Source organism: Brachionichthys hirsutus, chromosome 5 (genome assembly GCF_040956055.1).
Source record: "Brachionichthys hirsutus isolate HB-005 chromosome 5, CSIRO-AGI_Bhir_v1, whole genome shotgun sequence".
In the NCBI taxonomy this organism is placed as follows: domain Eukaryota; kingdom Metazoa; phylum Chordata; class Actinopteri; order Lophiiformes; family Brachionichthyidae; genus Brachionichthys; species Brachionichthys hirsutus.
Genome location: NC_090901.1, coordinates 10,708,815 through 10,720,453, shown reverse-complemented (window position 1 = coordinate 10,720,453; position 11,639 = coordinate 10,708,815). Strand labels below are relative to the sequence as shown.

At 48.8% G+C, this 11,639-nt stretch overlaps 3 protein-coding genes across 3 annotated transcripts; 2 read left to right on the top strand and 1 right to left on the bottom strand.

Annotated features, from left to right (window-relative positions):
- Window positions 1-840: 840 nt before the first annotated feature.
- si:ch211-59o9.10 (uncharacterized protein LOC561841 homolog) lies at window positions 841-3,221 on the top strand. The gene is made up of 8 exons (XM_068738936.1): window positions 841-1,171; window positions 1,398-1,495; window positions 1,568-1,663; window positions 1,800-1,875; window positions 2,352-2,434; window positions 2,529-2,647; window positions 2,719-2,818; window positions 3,052-3,221. Exons 1-8 carry the CDS (start codon window positions 841-843, stop codon window positions 3,121-3,123), a joined length of 975 nt encoding a protein of 324 aa, XP_068595037.1. The 3' UTR covers window positions 3,124-3,221.
- Window positions 3,222-3,400: 179 nt separating this feature from the next.
- nedd1 (NEDD1 gamma-tubulin ring complex targeting factor) lies at window positions 3,401-9,111 on the bottom strand. The gene is made up of 15 exons (XM_068739424.1): window positions 9,037-9,111; window positions 8,183-8,326; window positions 7,654-7,748; window positions 7,406-7,522; window positions 7,067-7,207; window positions 6,712-6,941; window positions 6,400-6,601; window positions 5,815-5,923; window positions 5,564-5,680; window positions 5,390-5,440; window positions 5,222-5,311; window positions 4,577-4,960; window positions 4,265-4,412; window positions 4,117-4,183; window positions 3,401-3,859 (listed from the first exon to the last, which is right to left on the bottom strand). The coding sequence occupies exons 2-15, from the start codon at window positions 8,316-8,318 to the stop codon at window positions 3,755-3,757; spliced, it is 1,992 nt and encodes a 663-aa protein (XP_068595525.1). The 5' UTR covers window positions 8,319-8,326; window positions 9,037-9,111; the 3' UTR covers window positions 3,401-3,754.
- Window positions 9,112-9,668: 557 nt separating this feature from the next.
- pclaf (PCNA clamp associated factor) lies at window positions 9,669-11,223 on the top strand. The gene is made up of 4 exons (XM_068739689.1): window positions 9,669-9,714; window positions 10,265-10,345; window positions 10,414-10,594; window positions 11,184-11,223. Exons 1-4 carry the CDS (start codon window positions 9,669-9,671, stop codon window positions 11,221-11,223), a joined length of 348 nt encoding a protein of 115 aa, XP_068595790.1.
- Window positions 11,224-11,639: the final 416 nt, after the last annotated feature.

The window sequence follows — 11,639 nt, the reverse complement described above, 5'->3', positions numbered from 1 at the left end:
CGATTTATCTTTCCGTTCAGCTACTTTAGCTAGCTGCCTAAGCTAACTCAGCTAACTGGAGTTGTTATTACCGAAGGAGATTTATTTGAGGGATTCATTCTGTTGATTTTAATCTTTCGTTTTAACCCCAGTTTGGTCTGTGTATTGACTAATCAAAGCTTTCAAACACGACCGATTCGCGGCGAGGCTAATTGATGCTAGTTATTCTTCTTAGCCTTTTCCTCCATTCTGTCTCTGAGTTTCTATATCCGTGTTTATGTCTCAGGAGCCGAGAGGCAGGTGTGACTTTCACTGAAGCAGGACATGGAGGAGCCGTTAGCAGACGGTCTGTCCTCTGAATTAACGGACAGTCCGGTAGGTCTGACCCGGGGCTGTCTGCTCGACCCAGCCGATGTCCTCTACCAGGACCTGTCTGTCCTCGTCCCGGAGACACCCAGGTAATGGTGATGGCTACCTGTCTATCGGAAGGATTGGGGAGCCTGTCCCTTGTAGGTACACCAGCAGTTTGTCATCATTCTAGGGTCCTTACATCTTATGATCAATATGATCAAATAACAACAATATTATTAATGTGTCATAGATTACATTGAAATCCAAACTGGCACCTATTTCTTCTATTTGTCTAGGATGGCACAGAATACACTTCTGAGGACAGACGTCCCGACATTGACCTCTGCATTTGTTTTAATGCATAAAGGACCTTTAAATATTGAAGCCTATATGTCATAGAGACAATTCTGCCAGGGTGTCAGTCAGAACTTCCTGGATGAACCGTGTAATGTTCTGGTTTGGTGTTTTTTTTTCAGCCCACAACTTGGCAAACGGAGGAGACGCGGTCACATGTCAGAGGAACACTTCAGTCCTCAGGTGGACGTCGGCGTCTCGCCGGGACTCGACGCCGGCGGGTGGCGTTTGTCACGGAGATCCAAACGCAGGTGTCTGACGGCGGCGATGGGAGAGCAGAGTGTTTCCTTTCTCCCAGCTTCTTCTCTGAGAGCGTTCCCTCTCAGCAGCTGGCTGCAGGCGCCTCTGTCCAGCGCCGCCTCCTGCCTCAGACCGGCGCTGGAGGCTGGGGTGGACTCTCCTCCGGCCGCCGCCACAGAAACGCTGTCCTTCCTTACCTCGGAGGAGAGGAGGTGGATGAAACGGGAGCAGAGGAACACCTCGGCGGGTTAGGAGCTTGGACTCTGTTTACTATCGATTAGGGAAGAAGCTGCAGCTTTATTATTATTATTATTTATTATGATGATGATGATGGACCGTCTCCTGGACCAGGTGGTTCTGGTAAAGGTGTAGTTGTTGGGTTCGACAATGAAATCAAACAAAAGATCATTTAATGGGAATATCGAGAAAATAATGGATCCATCCAGGCAAAGATGACATTTCTTTCATTTCAGCTGCAGCGGCGGAGATGATCGTCATCAGTGACGATGAGGAGGCTACCATTCGTTTCGCGCAGGTGGAGGAGGACGAGGCTTTGGCTCGAAGTCTTCAGGTAAGGCGGTTCTCTTGCCGGCAAACAACCCACCTTCTGAAGGAGGCTCCCCATGTTCTTATTCTCACCCAGGCCCAGTTTGACCATGAGGAGGCGCACAGCAGACACCACCACCACCACCATCACCACCATCAACGCCGTCATCTTCATCAGCACAGCCACGAAAGGGTGAGCCCCGCATCGTCCCCTGAAGCCCTCTGAATGTTCGTGAAACAGCGTTCTTGTTAGGCTGAAGCTGAAATGCCACAACATTTCTTTTATTTGAAGCGGAAGCCCTGAATGTGAGTCTGTGTTGTTGTTTCAGTATTATTCGTACGTGGAGCGCAGCTGGACGCCCCGGGTGCTGGCTGCCGTCTCTCCTCCGGGAGACTTTGGGGACGGTAAGATCAGATCCGAACCCGGACTGTGGTGCAGATTCGTTGAGTTCTGCTGGCTTTACTGAAGGCAAGATGAAACAGATACATCAATTCAGGACCAATCCCCCCCCCCCGAAACCACACTGATCTAAGGTCTGTGAAGTTTCCTCGCCCAGCAGTCATTTCTGGAGCGTCACGGTAAACAAGTAGGATGGGAATCGAGAACCGGTTCTATTTGAGAACCGGTTCCCCCGTGTTTCAACTCCTACGTTGCAGCCGATAACGTTGAACGAATGTCGCGTCTCTGATCGGCTCCGGAGAGAATCTCGACCCTTCAGCGAACACAAAACACCGAAGCCTTCAGGCGACCTCGATGGTACAAAACACGAAGCGTGTTTTGATGAAGAGGAACAGACCATAATCATTACTGAGCGTTGATCAGGAGCCGCTGGAATGGAATGAAGGCGGGGTCTTATGGCGTGAACGTTCTGCTTTCTCAGAGCTGACTGGTCAACCCAGAAGACGTGGGAGGAGCCGAAGGAGGAACGCCTCTCCCGGATTTTCAGAAGGAAACGACTACGAGGTGAGGAAGATGAGATTTCCACTTCCTCAGAAAACACTTAACAGTCCTCAGACCGCTGCGTGGGAACGGGTAAAACCTGCAATTTGTCTTTCAGGCCTTGCTGGAGTTTGAGGAACGTCAAGGTGCCGTTTTTTCCAGGAAGTTGAGCCGAAGGGAAATCCAGAGGTTTCCCACCAAAACCTTCACGTCTTCCGTCGGCGCCGGAAACACTCAGTGAGTCTCTCAGCCTGTGTGATCCGGATCAGAACCACTGCGGGCGAATGCTAATGCCGTTTGATCCGTAGGTGTCAGATCTGTTTCTGCGACTACACCGATGGCGAGAAGCTGAGGATGTTACCCTGTTTCCATGACTACCACATCCAGTGTATCGACAGATGGTTAAAGGTAAGCCTCATCTGCAAACAAACTGGCTGATGCTTTTTTTAAATTTCACTCACAGCTTTAAATGTAAGAGGGAAGTTTAAAGTAAAGTTTTAAGCAACGGTAGCAGAATTCTGTAAAAGAAAATAACATTTCTGTAACTCTAGTGATTAAATCCTCATCAGTTATCTGAACTGAGCTTTGAACGTGTTTTATCGACTATCAGCTGAACTGTGACCCTGTTCTCCACCCGACAGGACAACGCCACCTGTCCCATCTGCAGAGCCAACCTTGCTGACGGAGACACTCTGGACCCAAGCCGTCTCTGACGTCCTGGCAGCGTCTTCAGGAGCAACTCGGCGCCTCCATTTTTAGACTTCTTTTATCTCACAGAAATGAATTCAGGGAATAAAACTTATGAACCCAACTACCGGTAGTTATTTTGTGTTTGGGTCTGATTCTGTCCTGGGACAAAACAACCTGGAACCCATCTAGAACCTGTGAAGATCCCGTGAGGTCGAACATCTTTGATTCTATTGCTGATGGGTTTGGTTTGCATCCCGTCGGCGTCAACTCTAAATTAAATGAAACATTTAAAATGACACAAAATAATTTCTTTTATTTTTATTATTCTGAATACAAACATGATGTGGGACACACGAACCAGGCACTTTCAACCGCTCCATCCAAACTCAGCAACAACTTTGAGCGGTTCAGGAAAACAAAAGATCTTTCGTAAGTTTGGCAGACATTTTATTAAAACCATTTGTTTGTCCCTCACCTAAAAAACTTCGGACGTGTCCCTGCGGGAGGCGCCAGCAGCAGCAGGAGGCGCAGCTGCTGTTTGGCCGTGATGGCCGGCCTCCTTCAGGCGCGGCACAAGGCCAGCGTTGCAGTCTGAGGTTAGGCGGCGCCTGGGAGGCTAAACTCTGGGCAGGCTAGTTCCAGCTGGCAAGCAGGTCAGTAGTTGGTCCTCAGCTGGCGGTTCTCCTCTTTCAACCTCTCGATCTCCTCCACCAGAGACTCGTTCACGGAGTACTTCTCGATCAGGGTGTGGATCTCGTTCTGGAACGGAACGGGGACACGTCAGACAAGATCCGTCTCCGGACCAGAACCGCAGCGTTTCATGCTGCTAAAGAGTTTTAAACGGCGTCGGGATGTTAAGATAAGGATCAAAATCCAACCAAGTTGACATTCAGAATGCCTAAAAGAAAACGAGTGTGTCAGGTCTGACGCCTTAATGGTTCATAAACCAGAAACAGCACATTTAACTTTGAACACACAAGCATTCCGTGATGTAGAAGCAGAGCGACGGTTCCCACCAGCTGCACGTAGAACTGCCGGACCATCTCCACCTGCAGGTTGATGATGTCCCTGTGGCAGCCGTCCCTGGCGAGGATACGCAGCAGTTCGGTTTCCTTCATCGAAACGTGATCGTAGCTTCACAGCAGGAATCGGTAAAGGACAAACCTGAAGTCCTCCAGAGTCTCGTGGATCATGTTCTGGATGAAATGTGTCTGCAGGGAGGTGAGGGGAGCTCCCGCCTGACCGACCACCTCTGCGATGTTCTGAGACAGCGATGAAGCCGAGGGTAGACGTGGTGAAGGGTCGACTCGACCTGATGAATGAAGATCAGATCAATGCAAACAAAGAAGCAGCTGCGGATCCAAGCGGCTAGCAAACGAGGTCAAGCCGTCAACGCTTCACTTCCAGCTCCAGTGTTTTCTCAGGCTAGACATGCTAACGTTAGCTGTAGCGTCGCGCATAAAGCTCTTTCTCTACCTGCTGTACTGGTGGGCGGATCTCCCTGGACAGGTGAGCCATAGCTCAGCTGAGCTTGTATCCCATTGGCTCTGCTGAGGCTGGGATCCGGAGTGAAGAAGGGCGGGGCCGCCTGCGCGTGATTCGCCTGTTGGGATGATGAAGGCGCGGCCTGGCCCTCTCCTTCCAGACTGGAGCTGCTGGCCTTGTTGGGCAGACTGAGGTCAGAGGTCAGCACCTGTCTGGAGACACACGCTTCACCTGCAACAGCAGGGCTCGGCTCCTCCTCCCTGATTGGGGGAGGGGTCTGGAAGAGAGACAGCGGGCTGTAGCCCCGCCCTGCAGAGGCCCCCATCTGCGTTCCCATGGGCGTCTTGCGGTGTGAACCGGCACTTGAATGAGAGTCTGAAAAACAAGCATTGGTGAACACAAACCGGCTCCTCCAATGACCCGATTACAGCATCGTGGTCGTTACTGCTAATGGCTTAAAGCTGCAGACAGTAAAAAATGACTCGATAATGCCAGCAAGGCTGAAACAAATGAAATATCTCATATACGGGACTCCTCCCACTCGGTCTTCTTCTTTGTTGTGTTTTTGATGCTTCGTTTTTGGGCCTTGAACAAATGCAGTTTCTGGTCCCTACTGTCCACTGACGGAAGACCGACCTTCTCTGACTGGGGAGAAGATGTCCAGACTGGCCCGACCTCTGAGCTGTTGACCCTCCCCTTCTCTGGACAGCGTTTCCAAACTGGTAACTATGGAAACAAGGACATAAAAGCTCAATTCAGAGCAGCAGCAGCAATAAACCAATCTCAAAATGTGACATCTTGTACCGTGTGTTCTTCCAGACGGTATATCTCCAGTCGCCCCCTGGGTCCTAGAGTCTGGAGTAAACAGAGAAGGAGAATAACAAACATCATAACCCCCCCCCCCCCCCCCCCCCCCCAAGGTCTAACTGCTTTTAAATGACTTCAGCATTGGAACGAAACATCTTTGGGAGTTCTGACCTTCCCGAGTGGGAGAGAACATGTCCATGCTGTTTCTGCCGATGCTGCTGAATTTCTGCTGCTCTTCCTCCTGCCGACCTTCAGCCTCTCTGGACATCCCATCTGGTCCAGGACCCCCTGCTGGACACAACAAAATGCTGAGGCAGCGGCTAACTGATATGATGCAGAAGTTGCAGACAATGACCATGGGAAGGCAACATCTTCAAACAGCCACAGAAGAGGGGTCATGAGATGCATTCACAGGGACCGACCTGTAGTCGTCATCTGTTTGTAGGGGGCGTGGCCTTTGATGGAGGCTGGGTCTGGCTGGCCGCTCAGCAACTTGTTGGAGGACCTCTTTGTGGAGCCCAGTTTACTGGACTGGATGAAGGCACAAATTAAAGCTAGGTTTAATAGTGACCAATAGAAAACCTCTATGGTCATTTGGACCAATCAGGACTAAGCATGAATTAAAATATACCCACATACTGCATACACTGGAGGCCAGCTGACGGGCCAATCAGAAAAGAGCTCTGACAAGTAGGGCTAGATTTACCGTTTGTTTGGACCGGTGTATCCGTTTATGACCGGTGTATCCGTTTATGACCGGTGTATCCGTTTATGTTTATGACCGCGTTTGTTTGTTTATTAGCAGGATTATGGAAAGACTGCTAGACTTGGTCTAACATAGATCCCATCTAGCTTAAATCCGGATTTCCCCATTTACTTACAATGGAGGCTTTTTCAAAAAAAATCCTATTTTGTAAAATATGCATTCAATGATGAGCTTTGCACACAATGCTGCTAATCTATCATTTAGCATTTTAGCACAAATGCTGCACTGGGTCTACTGGTACCTTGCTTTTGCTTGTGTTACTCTGGAAGCGCAGGCAGCTGACCGAGGTTTTATGCGCCACGGTGATCCTACTGGGAGCACTGGAGTTCCTCAGGTCGTACTGGTAGATCTTGCCCTGTGTGGATCCCACTACCAGGCCACTACCGTCCAGAGTGAAGTCCACCGAAGACAGTGGGCTTTCCACTCGGATGGACCGCAGCACACTGGAGATGCACACGAACACTGTTATAGAAGAGATGCTGGTACGAGCACAGACACCTGAGGCACTCCGTCTGGGTTTGGGAACATTCTTGCAGCAGAGTGTCTGGCTTACATTCTGCTCGCCGTGTCGTAGCAGACGATCTTCTTGTCCAGGCCGACACTGACCACCAGCAGCTCACTGGCGGGGGAGAAGGCCAAGCCGCAGCCCGGGGCCTTATGAGCACTGTCGAACACGTGGATCTCCTTACAGGTGTTGGCGTCCCAGAGGACCAGGGTGCCACTGTCAGAGATGCTGCCTAGCAGGGAGCGCTTCAGCCCAGAAAGCCTCAAGTCGTGGATGGGCTGGAGGGGAGAGAGGAATCGTCTTTATTTCTGCAGCGTGACATCGCGACACGAAGCCAATCGAAGCGCCTCCAACGGGCACATTTAACTCCGTTTTTTTTCTGCCTTGCGACTGGCGGCCTGACCTGGTTGCGTCCGTGTCCGAATGCTTTGCTAGACATGTTGGTTGTCAGACTGTGGAGGACCAGATCTCCGCTGGTGGAGCCGGAAGCGACGCTGCTGTCGTTAACATTGAAGGACACACAGGTCACCTCTTCCTTGTGGTCCTGAGACAGAAGACAACAGATCAGGAGAGAAGCTTCAGAGTATGTCAAAATACTCTGTCTTTTAGTATCATTGTTCTGTTGCTGTCTTTTCTGGAGATGGAGTTTAAATATTTCTGATATTTACATTTGGTGTAAGATAAAACAAACGTGTTTCTGCCAAGGCTTTTGACAGCAGTTCTGCCCTGGAGGAGGATTCACCTTTAGAGAGCGGTGCAATCTCTTGGTCTTCAGGTCCCAGATGTGAACGCAGTGATCCAGACCCCCGCTGACCAGGAATTGTGACGACGCGCTCAAACACACCCGGGTTTGTCTTTTCTAGGAGGATAAGAAAGGGATTGACCAAACTAGCGCTGGAGGCCTGTGCTGGTGAAACAAAATGAGCTGCAGTGAGGCTAGCCGCTAGCAGGACTTTCTCTGACACGGACACGGTGAGGCTGGACACTCACCCCTTCTGCCAGCTCCACCACAGGAACAGGAGCCGATTTGAGGCTGGAAACCACCAGCTTGTCTCCGCTGGTGCTGGCACTCACCAGGTAATGGTCTGAAAGAACTGGTTAAGGCTAGTTATATTCATGGCATTGGTTCTGCTCTTAGGGATGACGTGGCTCTGGATGCATCCACACAGATCTGCAACTAGATCATTACAGCTAGTTGGGTTCAAACTAGAGAGGTACCCGTTCTCTCAGATTCTAACAAATCAGGATTTAGGTCCCAGAGATCTGGATTGCCCCCCCTTTTAATGACATTTGACTGTCAGACTTTCACTATCTTCTACACAAATCGACAGATGTGGGTGGGAAAAGAATCAGTACCAAATGTAATTATCATTTTGAAAATGACTTTTTGAGTTCAAATGTGCAGATTTCCTGAGCTCTAGACTCCTCCTTGCAGGGATATAAACTCAGTGTTTGTGTTTCAGTGTTGGATGGAAAAACCTGCGTCTGAAAACACTAGAATTATCTGTACATCAGATACTGTTGGAGCTCCAGCAGGCCTGTGCTACAGGGTGGCTAATGCTGTGCGGATTGAACTGTTCCAGGGGCGCCATGGAAACGGCATCCCAGATCTTCACAGTGTCTCCTGTTGACACAAGACGAGTCACTTCCTCCATGATGACACCTAGAAGTACACAAACACAAACACGGGAAAATTATGAATCAGTCTGTCCATTCTCAGGGACCCACAGACAGAAGGGGCCGTTTGTTGTCCAGATTGACGAGTCTCTTGGGGCAAGTTTGTGACAGCGTCCTACAGTTGGAAGAAAAAAAATGAATAATCCTCCAAAACTAACTACTTAATTATCAACTATTTCCAATTGGAAAAATAAAAGCACTTTAAATTTCTGAATACAGCAGACATGAGACGTGTTTTTAACACAAAATGAAACTTTTGCTCACACATTCTGCCTCTAAATTATTAAAAACTCATCAGATCCGGGTCACTTAGGATCTGGGCTTTATTTATGGTGACAACACAACGGTACGCTTAAAAGAAGCTAAATAACAGAGAAATAACAGTTGCTCTAATCTGCGGATATGGTGGTTAAAAGAAATCCGTCACAACTACAACAAGTTTAAGAAGCTTGCACACGTAACAACTTCATTGTTTCACTGAAAACCTGCAATAAGCACTCTGAGTTTTATTAGGTCGCTAGCGGCCATTCAGGCTAACCAATAAAGTTAGTGAGCACTAGCTAACAGTTCGCTAGCTGCAACAGGTTCTGTAGTTACCGAACAGAGGTAAAGTCTGCTAAAGCGCCGCGAACAAGGGGCAAATTCTCAGGCACGAGTAAAACCTCTTGACGCTTTTGTACCGCATGTCATACATACCTTAAAGGATAAATGAGCAGCAAGTTACTGAAGCTGTTTGTTTTGTTTTGAAACCCGCTTGCGGTCGAAAGCCGCCATTACAGAGAGCGGGAAGGGTCAAAACTCGTAAACGCGAAAATATACAAAACCAATGGAATGTCATTAAAACAATATTAACTTTATTTTGACTCTCAAACTTTTGTCCCCCGTTAAATTCGGGTCGAAGTATGTAAAATGAGCTTCTTATGTAAATAGGGGTATTTAATTTGGAAGCTTAGAATATTCATGTCTTTAATTAACAGCCATGTTCTAATTAGATCATATATCTGTTTTAGTCGTCTTAAATAATTGAAGACAGGGAAAAATCGACCAGCTAATTACTCAACTACAAAGCAATATATTTTTATTTGATCGCATTTTAACAAGTACAATAAATAAAGTAAACAGCTTCACGCAACGAGGGCAGCATCACGTCATGACCGTAGCTAATCTACCGGAATAAGAAAGCGAAGAAGAAGAGGAAGAAGAGGAAGAAGACTCCCGCCCCATCCGCTGCTGTTTCTAAACCAAGGCGGGACTTTTCAAAACGTTTTACCACGTTCGTTGCAGATAGCGTGCTTGGTCGCCATTTGTCGTCACGTTTCGTGGTCACCATGGTGAGGACTAAAGCCGACAGTGTTCCCGCGTCATACCGGAAAGGTACAGTAACGCGTTTACCGGGAGTTCGGCTGGTTTCTGCGGGTCTAAACTACGTAGGAGTCTGGCGGGAGTTCGGCTCCGCACGACGAGGTTAAACACGAGAAAATGGCAGGGCGCTGGTTTCACGCTTGTACTTCAACGACGTTCGTCGTTTCGTTAACCTTCATAGAAGCCTGTCGGGGTGGTGAATTACGGGCATTATTGAACCGAGGAGCGGTTCTTCCAGCGGCCTCCCGCCATCGCGGGGGACGGGCTCCTCCTGATCAGCCGAATGCGCTATATGAAAAGCAAATACAAGGTGTTGTATTGAAAATAAGAATACTTTGTCAGTATTCTGATGCAGTCAGATTTCGCTACCTTTAACTTTGTCTTTTATAAAAGTTATCGTCTTGCTTTTTTCCCCCCCAAACTGGCGCCATTTTTGCGCGCCGCAGTGTTTTTCGTGCAGACTGCGCCGATGTTGAGCTTTCTTGCTAGCCATGAAAAGCACATTAGCGAGGGCGCATTCTTTATAGTGAATTCACGAGTAATCTGACCTTTGATCTTCCAGCTGTTGCAGCTGCAGCTCCCCGGAAGTCTCTGGGCTCCAGTTCGGCCAACGCGTCCTCCAGCAGCCAGTGCTCCACTCCTGGTCAGTCACAGAAACGCAGTTCTCGTGGTTCGGGTTGGTATTTAGCCGACGGTGCTTTTGATTCGCAGCAAAGAGCAAATATGCTGGTGGTAACCTGGTTTGTCAACGGCCCACGCCCATGTGGCAGAAGGGCATCGGAGATTTCTTCGGCGGTCCCCCGAGGAAGCAGGAGAAGGAGAACCTGAGCCCACGGGAGGTGGAAGACGGGGAACAGGCCGGAGGCAGCGGGATGTCAAAGGCCAGCAGAAAGTATGTTAACACCCGAAAGGTTTGCAGGTACTCGGGGTTGTTGGGGGGGGCTAAAAGTAATGTTGTTTTATTCAATCATGGGTCCTGTAGCATCCAAAATATCTGTCTGAAAAAGAGAAAGGAGCGCAGGGCATAGTCTGAGATGAAGATGCTGAGGTTCTCCTTGGGAGTGACCAGGTTGGACTAGAAATGAGACAATAAGAGGGACAGTGAAGGTCAGACGTTTTGGAGACAAGGTCAGAGAGGACAGACTTTGATGGTTTGGACATGTCCAGAGGAGAGACGGGGACTATATCGGTAGGAGGATGCTGAGGATGGAACTGCCAGGGAACAGAGCTAGAGGTCGACCCAGGAGAAGACACATGGACGTAGTGAGGGAGGACATGAGAGCGGCTGGTGTTGGGGAGGACGATGCAAAGGACAGGGTGAAGTGGAGAAGGTTGATTTGTTGTGGCGGACCCCTCGGGGCACAAGCAGAAAGTACAGTAGTAGTAGTAGTAGTCCTTGTCACACCGGTTGAACCGGTTTGATTACAATCAGACGAAGGCCGACTGTCACATTATCCACCTGGTATTTGTTTTATCTGCAGGTCCAGACCTCTCCCTGCTGAGGATGAAGAGGAGGACTGAAGATGAAGATTGGCTCGGTGACTGAGTCTTTTTTTAATGTAAATCTGTATATATGTTCCTGAATTCACTGTATAGCTCATTAAACGTTTTTGTGTTAAATCCGTCTTTCTTTCAGCCTTTTTCTTCTTTTAAAACGTATTTTCTCGGTCTGTGACTAAAGTGCATGCAGGTGTAAACTCACGGCTTCATGTACATACTGCACTCTGAATATCAGACTAATATCAGGGTACTATCGTCATGTGGAGTCGTTGTGGTGGAGAGGTCACTGTTGGGTTCTGTGGCGATATGAAGATGCAAACATTTCATCAGTCGGTCCAAACTGTGGAACGACGTGAAGAAGACATCGGCTGTGAAGAAGGTGAGAGCCGAAGGACACGGAGGCAGGAGAACAAGAGGAGCCGGTTTAAATGTCCTCT